General features: G+C 43.1%; 2 protein-coding genes across 3 annotated transcripts; one reads left to right on the plus strand and one right to left on the minus strand.

Annotated features, from left to right (window-relative positions):
• Positions 1 to 762: 762 nt before the first annotated feature.
• On the plus strand, positions 763 to 5,582 carry cog8 (component of oligomeric golgi complex 8). Its single transcript, XM_017466159.3, has 5 exons — positions 763 to 1,132; positions 1,816 to 2,023; positions 2,137 to 2,955; positions 3,712 to 3,880; positions 5,049 to 5,582. The coding sequence occupies exons 1-5, from the start codon at positions 771 to 773 to the stop codon at positions 5,420 to 5,422; spliced, it is 1,932 nt and encodes a 643-aa protein (XP_017321648.1). The 5' UTR covers positions 763 to 770; the 3' UTR covers positions 5,423 to 5,582.
• A 2-nt stretch (positions 5,583 to 5,584) lies between these two features.
• Positions 5,585 to 10,669, minus strand: nob1 (NIN1 (RPN12) binding protein 1 homolog). 2 transcript variants are annotated; one of them, XM_047152557.2, is made up of 10 exons: positions 10,523 to 10,669; positions 9,457 to 9,589; positions 9,242 to 9,375; positions 9,060 to 9,131; positions 8,394 to 8,537; positions 8,137 to 8,289; positions 7,580 to 7,792; positions 7,205 to 7,302; positions 6,617 to 6,761; positions 5,585 to 6,315 (listed from the first exon to the last, which is right to left on the minus strand). In XM_047152557.2, exons 1-10 carry the CDS (start codon positions 10,589 to 10,591, stop codon positions 6,046 to 6,048), a joined length of 1,431 nt encoding a protein of 476 aa, XP_047008513.2. In that variant the 5' UTR covers positions 10,592 to 10,669; the 3' UTR covers positions 5,585 to 6,045. The 2 variants fall into 2 exon arrangements, with proteins under 2 accessions (XP_047008513.2, XP_047008512.2); XM_047152556.2 differs by having other exon boundaries at positions 8,394 to 8,540.
• Positions 10,670 to 10,699: the final 30 nt, after the last annotated feature.

Consider the following 10,699-nt stretch of genomic DNA (forward strand, 5'->3'; position numbering starts at 1 on the left):
AGAACGTTGTAAAAACTCTGGTCTTGTGTTATTTTATCGATTTTTCCTGTGAGGTGTAATATGTTTTTAATTTGTATTGCTGTGTTGTACCATATTAGCTGCTGTCTGTTGTAACATCAACGTATATCTCTCCACTCGTCTGGTGTTTTTTATTCTTCTATTTTTTTTAGTTTAAATATTATTACAATAAAAAAAAATTAATGAAATGAAAAGTTAGCGTATCCATGGCGTAACACGTCATCGCTGACGTCACTAAACGTTTCTTTAAATATAGTTTCTTGATTTCTTTCGTTTTTTTTCTCCTTCGGGTAAAGGTAATATTATAAAGAACACAATAAAGATACAGCTGGGTATATAAACATAAAAGACATACTTTGGAAAGCTCACAAAGTTTTTATGTATTTATAGCTTTCTTATTCAAAGAGAGTCAACAAAACCATAAAGTTGGGTTTCTTGTTAGTAAACTCGCATAGTGAAACTAAAAAGGTCTCGAACACTGAATATTTTCATTAATAAATGTCTTTACCATAAATGTATTTTCAATGGGGAGAAAAATCAAGCATTTATTAATCAGCATAGTAATTTCTAGCTACATTTCATATACAAATTAGTAATATACAGTTTATGGCGGGGTTTTTTTGTATTAAGTTTAAAAATAATAAGAAACCCATAAAAAACACTGGTTATTAATAGTCTTTACTTATTAAAATAAACATCAAAATCTTTTAAATAAATAAATAAATAAATAGGGGCATGCAGGTCGCGGGTGTATGACGTCACGACGTAACGTACGTGAAGTCAAGATGGCGGCTGTAGACGTGGAAGACGAGAGTATTTTGGTGTCGGTGTTTAAAGACAGTTTTCCGGAGAACTGGAGAGAAAACTCGGACTTTGCGGCGTACCTGTCGGAGTTGAGTTCGTACGGAGTTGAGAAGTTAAACCGGGAACCGGAGCGTTTGTCCGAGGAACGAGCGCAAATCCTGCAGCAGACGCGCGAGCTCGCCTTCTCCAACTACAAGACGTTCATCCGCACCGCCGACTGCACCAAAGAGATCTACCGAGACTTCGGCCGTGTGGAGAGCAGCTTATCCAAACTCCTCGATAAACTGCCGAGCTTCGGGGAAAAATGCAGGTTTGTCCGAGATCAGGACGCGTCTCTTTCTCGAGTTCAGGTTTGCGGAAGTGGTTTGTTTGTTTGTTTACTTACCTGAAGCTGAAGCCTATTGTAGTGGTGGTCGATATGATGAAAAAGGATCACATCACGATATGTAAACACGATTCCAGGATACACGATATGTCTAGGTTTGCACCATACTAGTGCCACGCTTAAAACATCCCATGAAAACCATGGCATTAATGAATTATGAAAAATGACTGTTTGATTAGATAAGTGTTCATTCATCTTCAGTAAAGCGTTTTATCCTGGTCAGGGTCTTGGTGGATCTGGAGCACATCCCAGGAGCACTGGGTGCAAGATGGGGACGCACCGTACACTTCACCCAAATTCACATGTAGGCGTAGCCAATCTTGAAGGAAACCGGAGACCCCTGGAGGAACCGTACACATACACCGGGAGAACATGCGAAACTTTACGGGTGTAAAAGTGCAGGATTGAACCCGGGGGCTCGAGCTGTGAACCGCCACCGTGATGCCCGTCAGCTCTGCTTTCTTATAATTAACCGTGGAGTTGTTTAGTGTTATAAATGTACTTCAGAGACCCGAAACACTCAGTAGAGTGCGTTGTGTTGCAAGTTACTGGAGTAAGTAACATCATATCGTTATTACGATACGCTTTTGTATTTATCTCCATAATAGAGGCTTTGTGAAGGAAGCAGAAGAGATCGGGGCGAGCCGGCGGATGAACAGCCTGACGCTGAACCGTCACACGGAAATCCTGGAGATTCTCGAAATCCCGCAGCTGATGGACACCTGCGTCCGGAACGGCTACTACGAGGAAGCACTGGAGCTGGCCGTCTACGTGAAGAGGCTGGAGAAGAAGCACTCGTCACTTCCTGTAATCCAGGTACAGTGGAAAGGATTACGTAAGGATATTTGGAGCACTAAACAGCTCCAGACAGTAAGGAAGTCGATAAAGCCGTGGTTTGTTAGGATACCGTTTCTTTCTCGTCTCACTAGGGCATTGTAAACGAGGTGCGTCAGTCGGCGCAGCTCATGCTGAACCAGCTCCTCCAGCAGCTGCGTAGTAACTCCCAGCTCCCCGTGTGCCTGCGCGTGATCGGCTACCTGCGCAGGATGGACATCTTCACAGAAGCAGAGCTGCGTGTGAAGTTCCTGCAGGCGCGCGGCAGCTGGCTGCGTTCCGTGCTCGCCGCCATCCCTGACGAAGACCCCTACGTCCACGTCACCAAAACCGTCGAGGCCTGCCGAGTGCACCTCTTCGACATCATCACTCAATACCGCGCCATCTTCTCGGACGAGGACCCGTTGCTGCCCTCTGCCGAGCAGGCCGTGAACGAGAGCACCATTTTTCACGGCTGGGTGGTGCAGCAGATCGCTCGCTTCCTGGAGACGCTGGAGCGCGACCTCGAGCGTGGAGTGGGAAGCCGTTTGGACTCCCTCCTCGGCCAGTGCATGTATTTCGGCTTGTCTTTCAGCCGGGTGGGCGCGGATTTCCGCGGACAGCTGGCGCCCGTGTTCCAGCGCGTCGCCATGGATACGTTCAGAAAAGCCGTTCGAGAAGCCGTGGACAAATTTAACGAGGACATGAACCTGTATACGCTCATCTCCCTGCCGTCGATGCTCGGGAACACCGTCCCGACCGTGGCCGCCGGCGTCCAGCCCGGCTCTCTTCAGCCCCCGATGGGTTTGTTGGACTTCCCTCCGTTAGCCTGCTTCCTGAATAACATCTTAACAGCCTTCAACGACCTGCGACTGTGTTGCCCAATCGGTTTAGCTGAAGAAGTTGCCAGATGTGTCGAGGAGGCCCTTCTGAAGGTTTTACATTTTCCTGTATAGTTTAGTTTGATTTACCTTACGTTCCTGTCTTCCCTCGATTGGTCTTAAACCACGTTGATTAGTGCTTAAAGGTGCAGTCAGCAGATTTAGCATGAGGTAGCAGAAGCTAATTGTATTAAAACTTAAAATGTAAACTAGTACAGCGCTTCTCTTAAGCTCCAAAAACCCACGAATGCTGGTCGAGAAGGTAATTTAGCGATTTAGACACGCCTCCATGATTGGTTGGATGTTAGTGGTCCATAATGTTTCGTGGGCCAATGAACCTGGACTAACGCAAACAGCTTTCAGAATATATATACTCTATAATACTCTTAGAAACACCAGAATAACTGAATTGCAGTATGAATAATAATAATAATAATAATAATAAATCATTAAAATACTCCATAAAAATAATCACTAATGGTAGTAATAATAATAATAATAATAATAATAAATCTCCATCATCCCCCTGAGAGTTTGGGTATTTCCAGATTCAGACAGGGCTAAAATCCCAGAGAATCACCGGTAATAATTACCTCACTTCCTCTTGTAAAGAAAATAAATAAATATATCCAGCCCTGATTGGGCGTAGGTTCCACACCAAGCTTTTCAGTATTATTTGATTACAATCACTGACCGCACCTTTAATCGCGTCTTCACACGAATGCTTCACCCTTTAGCTTTATACACTGTGTGTTTTCTGCATATTCGTCACGCATCAGCGTCAAATAAATTCCATCCTGTCCTACACAGGTGACCAAACTGATCCTGGTCTTCCACAGAGCGGAGGAGTCGGCCTTCAGCAGCCGCGAGCGCGACTTATTCGTTCGGTTCTGCCGTGCCTTTGCCGAGGACATGGTGCCGTTCCTGAACCGATGTCTCCAGGTTCTCTTCCCACCAGCGCAGCTCGCGCAGATCCTCGGTAAACAGGAAGGGGTCGGATTTACTTTACGTTACACGTACTGTATCCTGCTCCTACAGTCGTTTCATCGATATACAGGGGCAACTCGAAAAATTTGAATATCAGGGAAAAGTTCACCGTTCCTGTAGTTTAATTCAAAAAGTGGAACTTTTATATATTCTAGATGCTGTTAGGGGAAAATAATCAACCAGTCAAGCAGAGTTACTCTTACCACCTCAATGTTGATTTTCTTATAATGGCACATCCCGAGCTGTTTTATTCCTCTTATACCACAACAACTTGCCAGTTACAGTTCTTATTAATTAAAGAATGACCCGTTGTAATTTTTTTTTTTCTCTTCCATTTAAAGATGCAGACCGTCTTTGAGACAATTTAGTTCCTGTTATGACTTGCGTTAGCGTTCCCATGCTGGAAAAGTGTTGTACAGCACTGACACCGGAGACTCCTTCCTTAAATAGTGCCATCCGAACGATTTTACAGCCTGTACGATATTATTTTGTTGTGTTTATTCATTTTTTCACACGTCGTCGGACAGGTCACTCCGGGACGATGTTTTTAACGTTAGGAGAAAACTCACCCACATTTACCTTCTGCCATTATCCTTGACATGTTTTATTAGACTGTACCCGTCTTAACCTTGTGTGAGAGCTTTTTTTATTCAGTCAACACTCTGGAAGAAATTAACAAAGTCAAACCTAATGTGATCTTAGAGTTTTTAGGAAAAATCCATGTTTAAAAACCTTAGAGTTCCTTAGACATTTCCCACCGTGAAAATAGATGTAGACGCTGGTATGGTGTTAAAAAAAAAAAACAACAACAAACGAACTTGAATTGGCCAAGTTGCAACGGCGTTAAATTGTCTTTCGCAGTGACGCTTGTTGGTAAACGAGACCGATTAGCCATGAACGCCCGTCGTGATTACGGTCACATGACGTGTCTCCGCCCAAATCTGCGGAAAATGCGCAAATTTTTTTTAAGAATCGCACGCGCTTGCAGATATTGCGGCGTTTGCTTGATTTTGCGTTCATTTCTGCGAACGCAAAAATCCCGAAGGACCGGTTGTAGACGTCTTTGTTTATTTAGTAGTGGTTACGTGGATTATGTGGAGCATCTGTATTTGAGTTTTGGGATTTAAACAGAAGCTGAGCTCTTGACGTTTGTTTCGTAGGCGTTCCTCCAACCCAAGTTCATAAACACGGAAACATCGGGTGCGTCGACGTGAGCGCCGTGCTGGAACCTTTAGACTTCATCTTGCCCAAGAGAGAGCCCGTGAGCCCGGTGCTGGACCTTTCCATTGAGCTGAGCAGCTCGAGTACTACCGAAGCAGAACCTCCGGCTCCAACCGAGCCTTCCTTTTCAGAGAAAGTGGAAGCTCCTCTACCAGAACCTGGAGCAGACCTCAATGTCCACCAGCATCGAGAAGCAGAACCTGCCCATAATACAGCGCAACCTACAACACACGACATGGAGCAGAACGATCCAGGAGACGCAGCCCTGACCAGCGCAGATCATCAGAACGAGCCGCCACAACCACTAAATTAAATCTTTTTTTTTTTTTAAACTTGTTTTTCTGTGAATTCTTGCCTGGGGAAAGTATGTATATTTAATAATAATAATGTATAAATTTGTTTAATATTTCAGTCTGTACATGTGTATGTATTCTCAGTTCTGTAATGAGCAGCGATTAAATCTTGCAACAAGACGTGATGATAAATAAGGTATATTTAAATTACACAAGTGTGTCAGACATTTTGTTGCCATGGTTTCACAAAGGTTATCTGGATGTGATGGACACAAAGGGGTTCACGATCATTTTAGTCCATCAGATGCCACATTTTTTAAAAATCTGACATACAAAGGGCAGGAAAACATCGATTTTAGGGATGCATCTATACCTCAATTGTGAAATACATTCAGATCGCCGCCATTTTGTGTCGGCTGCTGCTTAGCGGACTACGTGTAGGACGTAGCGTTAGATTTTGGCGTCAGGGCATCTCTACAAGCAAATGAGCTTCGTGTCTGACGGATATCTGTATCGATGCATCCCTAGTAGAATCTAAGCACATCACTTCCTGTGGTATTGTAATTATTTAAGATGTGAACAAGCAATGGTTTATCTCCCCCTCTCTTTAACACTGTTACACGGTTAACACGGCACCGCTGGTTCACTTTTTCTTGACGAACTTCTTGCGAGAGGCGTTCGGATTGGCGCGTCGTCTCCCTCCTCCGCACTGAGCCTCCCGTAGGTTTAAATTCGCCGCTCGGCTGTAAAGGTCGTGCTCCGTGAACGGAGATCCACCGGCGAGGTAGTCCGGGTCGAGCGCGTCCGTCTTCGCCCGTGCCTTTCGAGAGAGTCGCTGCTGAGGGAAACGCTGATCATCCACCACGTGCGGGTTGTTTGAGTGTTTTCCGCCTTGTGGTAAAGGCATAGAGTACTGCAAGAGAGACACAGACGAGGACCTTTAGTGGGTGTGTCCTAAATCAATTAACTGACGGTTAATAACTGTGATTGGACGGTTGCGTAACCATTTCTACGGCATATAAATAATGAATTAAACAGTGTGTGAGAATACATACACACTCCCTGTGCAACCATTTCGTTTTAGTCACTCAAGCGAACAACAAATCGGCGAGGCGTTTTCTCAGCGTTCACAAAATGGCCGCTTCCCGTTAACTTCCTCCTCCAAAGCGGTGAACTAAAACACGGAGGGGAAATAAAGCCGAGCACATACGTACCCTCTTTCCTTTAGGATTGAGCACTTTGGGGTTGCTGGAGAAGTGCATCTGCATGTTGCCGTCCTCGGCGAGCGTCACTGCCACCTTCTTTAGCGTGTTGTTGCCGCAATGTGGACAGAAAGCTTTGTTCATATTTGTCGTAGTCCTGCCAAGGAACAAAAATGGTTGTTAAAAACAATTAATAATAATAAATCAATCACATACAGCGTCTTAGACGGGGGGGGGTGGCTGTTGGAAAGTACAAGGCTCAGTCGCCATTCGTTTCCTGATTCAGATCGATGAGACACGACGACAGGACAGTGAAAAGAAATGACACGGACTGTTTACACGCCTGACCGACGAAACTAGTGGAGAATGAGGAAGGGGTGGAGATAAACATGGCACAAGGTAGTAAAGGCTAGAGATACTCAAACCTCGATCCGATCATCGACAACAGATTAGAAATCAGTGCTGGTACATTACTAAAATCCAACCGTTTTAAAGCAAGTCCTATACTTTCCACCGGTTCCACTTTCGTCCTCACCGCGTTTCTACTGTAAATGACCTCGAACTAGATCATCATGCCAAGATTATTCTCTCTTCACTCACTTGAAGCAGGCGTGGCAGCGGAGGATGTAGTTTCTCGTGTGTCTGATGAGCATGCCGTTGACCGACAGCACGTTCAGGCCGATCTGAATAAGCACGTTCTGCAGGAAACAAAACAACCGATAATATTCAACTAAACGAGCAGCCTGTTGATTTCCCTCTCGGAGATGTAATCAAATGTCTCATCCATTAAAAGTCCTCTTAAACGTAGTAACGTGAGGAAAAACTTATGGGGGAGGGGTCTAATTTACTGATAAACATCACTGTAAAGAGCGTGCAAAACAATTTCGATATAGAATATATACACAATATAACTACACAGGACGTATCAGACACACTCTCTGCAGCAGGACAACGCCTTACGCCCACCGTACGCACCTGCATTGCGAAGTCGGTGGTCACGCAGCCCACCGTGACGTTTTCCGGAGGACGGACTTCACCGGCGTCCATCTGGATTCGTTTTATGTTACCGGGAGTGATCCAGCCGCCGCCGCCGTCCTCTTCACCCTCTTCCTCCTCCACACCATCCTCATCCTCTTTCTCGGCGCTCGGAGACGTCACATCCACACGCTGCGCTTTCTCCGGGACGTCCTACAACACCGTTTGGTTTTCTTAGATTCGTTTTTCAGAAGGCGTTTATTCATTTATTTTTCGGTCAACGTGTATACGCCTGAACGCAAAAGTTTGTGCACCCTTAAAAACAAAGTGATCCATTTCAAATTGCCCCTGATGGCAAGTTAGCACCTTGCATGGCAGCTCTGCTACCATTGGTGTGCGAGTGTGTGTGTGAATGAGACACAGTGTAAAGCGCTTTGGATAAAAGCGCTATATAAGTGCGCCATTTACCATATTGTTATACGATAACCCCACACTTCACTTTTAACTTCCTGAAATACTTTCTCCCCCCGAAACACGAACACGTCGGAACTGTGTACCTTACTCACAACCAACTTTAATAACTCGTCATCAATGCTGGGTAAGGGATCTCTCCAAAACTGGAAGCTGTTGAACTCCGAGCTCTCGGTGGTCGGAGGCTCACGTGACACGTCGTCATGCCGAACGTCAGCGACCGAGCCGGATGAGGATTCCTGTTTCAGGGTCAAACAAGATCATGATTTCATTTACTTATAAATGAGCTGGGGGAAAAAAAAAAGAAGGTTATATAAGAAACGACAATGAATAAAATACACACCACCAATTTCAGTAAGTCATCATCAACACTGGGTAAGGGCTCTCTCCAAAACTGGAAACTGTTAAACTCGGAGATCTCGGCAGATGGATGTTCACGTGATGCTACATGCTGCTGAACGTCAGTCACTGAGCAGGCTGAGGATTTCTGCTGTAATATAAAACCAAAGAGGTTACCATTATTATTATTATTATTATTATTATTATTATTATTATTATTATTATTATTATACCCACTTTAAACAAGCATGACCTCACAGGGTGTACTTTCTTTTAAAAATCAAATAAATAAAATTTACTCAAAGAATTAAAATAATAATAATAATAATAATAATCAGATGTACAAAATATAAATTCATCTCATGACTGTTGACCAAAATATCACCTACAGTCTTTTTTTTGGAATAAAACAATTCAATAAAAAAAAAAAAAATTCTTCATCATGTGACTTCTAAAATAATAATAATAATACAAATTCATATTCAAATCCTGGTGGTAGAAATATAATTTTAATAATATTTGTCAGTCTTAAAGCGGCGTTATTTGATAGTTCCAGATCGAGTGAACGAGAACACAGTGCTGTTTGAAAACATCTCTCTGAAAAATTAGATATGAAGACGCCATCTATTAAAATCTATCCAGTTTTTCCACCCTTCTGTTTTTGTCTTACTTTAGAAGGAAGGTGGAATCCAGCGATGTTGACCGGAGCTTCTGGGTGTCTCGGCGTGCTGCGTATTTCCACCTAAAGCTCGCGTGAGGACGCGGTGTTAATCCAGAGCAGTGTTTATTTTCACTTCTATAAAAAGACAACAACAACAAAAAAAAACAAGCAACTTATTTCACTATTAATACCTGTACTGCTGGTTCTTTCTTCAAGTGAGCAGCTCCACAGTTCTCCAACTCCAGCTGGTAGGTCAGAGCCAAGACCTTAATGTCCGTAGCTGACAGGCTGGGATAATCCCCGGTCTTTTTGGCAAACTCGGTCACTAAATTAGAAAACGAAGCAGAAAATTAGACTAACTCAAGATTTGCAATCTCGGCGCGAGTCATTGAAGTGATTCACTCACCGAATCGAACGTGTTCTGGAAAAGGTTCTTTAAAGGTGAGCTTGTAGGGTAAAAACGCCAAGTTCTTTTTTGTTTGTTTATCCCGGATTTCGTTCACCACATCCTTCAGCGTGTAGATATTCTTCCCAATTTCCTAAAGCGAGGTAAACAGACACACAGCGCTCATTATTATCCTCCATTCTGATCGGTCAGAAAGTGTTGATTAATTTCCCATAACAGCAGATCTGTCAAGTAAATCACAGGCTCTTTCTATAACAGCTCATTCACGAGGACTTGAAAAAACATCTGCCAATCTAAGACTAACAACAACAGATTCAAAGCGTGTTGTTATTCCTTTAAACAAAGAAAAAACGGGGACGTTTTCTATAAGGGCGCCACCAATTTACGGAATGAGTCTCCAGTGTCAGGGGGTTTTCCACCACAGGAAAGTCTGCAGGATGGAGGACTGTTCTTGGTAACATGACAACCTACAAATTTTGTCTGCTCACGATGGATAGCTGCTTTAACATAAAAGATAACTCGTTCCACAGACATTCCATAACATTAAACACAACTATAAATGGATAAAAAAAAGTATGACATGTTATTTAATTCATTTAAAAAGTGTAACGGTTGATAGATTAACGGTGTAAGAGAATTAAAATACTTAAGGACGTGCTGCAATGGAAAAATAATCAACTCCATGGTGGTAACAGTAACTCTGCTTCATTACACCACCCTGTCGTTGATTATTTTTCTCTCTAGAAGGTCAGATTTTCATCAAATTGATGATTATTACCATACAATATTATACTGTATCATGTTCACTTAAGCTTGCTATAGCTATATATACACACACAGTTTTAAAGTGACAGTAAAATAATATAATCTATCCTATTACATCATTCCTAAATTGTCTATCATTTTTAATATCTAATCAACACACATGGCTTATTAACATGACCTTACAACACAACATTAAGCTAAGATGCTAATTATAAACGCTGGATTTTAAGGAAATAAACACGAAAACAGCTAATCGTTTCAGTGTAACCTTCATAAAAAATAAAAGCCCATGAACACGTACATGCAAAGCGGCGTTTTTCAAGAAAGCCCCCGCATCAGCTACAACATGCTCCACCATGCTGGCCACCATCTTGAATCTTGAGCTCCTGTACTAAACAGCAGCCGAACCACACAGAAATCTCGCGAGAACTTCTCGCGAGATCTCCTGTACCAAACAGCAACCCAACAACACCTGAAA

Source organism: Ictalurus punctatus, chromosome 4, assembly GCF_001660625.3.
Source record: "Ictalurus punctatus breed USDA103 chromosome 4, Coco_2.0, whole genome shotgun sequence".
NCBI lineage: Eukaryota > Metazoa > Chordata > Actinopteri > Siluriformes > Ictaluridae > Ictalurus > Ictalurus punctatus.

Bases quoted from the DNA above. Each gene is read 5' to 3' on its own strand.
- cog8 (XM_017466159.3), top strand. From the start codon at position 771: ATGACGTCACGACGTAACGTACGTGAAGTCAAGATGGCGGCTGTAGAC. The intron at 2,956-3,711 runs GTTTTACATTTT...TGTCCTACACAG, and splicing joins TCGAGGAGGCCCTTCTGAAG to GTGACCAAACTGATCCTGGT. The intron at 3,881-5,048 runs GTAAACAGGAAG...TTTGTTTCGTAG, and splicing joins GCAGCTCGCGCAGATCCTCG to GCGTTCCTCCAACCCAAGTT.
- nob1 (XM_047152556.2), bottom strand. From the start codon at position 10,591: ATGGTGGCCAGCATGGTGGAGCATGTTGTAGCTGATGCGGGGGCTTTC. The intron at 7,793-8,136 runs GTACACAGTTCC...ACGGTGTTGTAG, and splicing joins TAAAGTTGGTTGTGAGTAAG to GACGTCCCGGAGAAAGCGCA. The intron at 6,316-6,616 runs GTACGTATGTGC...TCTCTCTTGCAG, and splicing joins TCAATCCTAAAGGAAAGAGG to TACTCTATGCCTTTACCACA.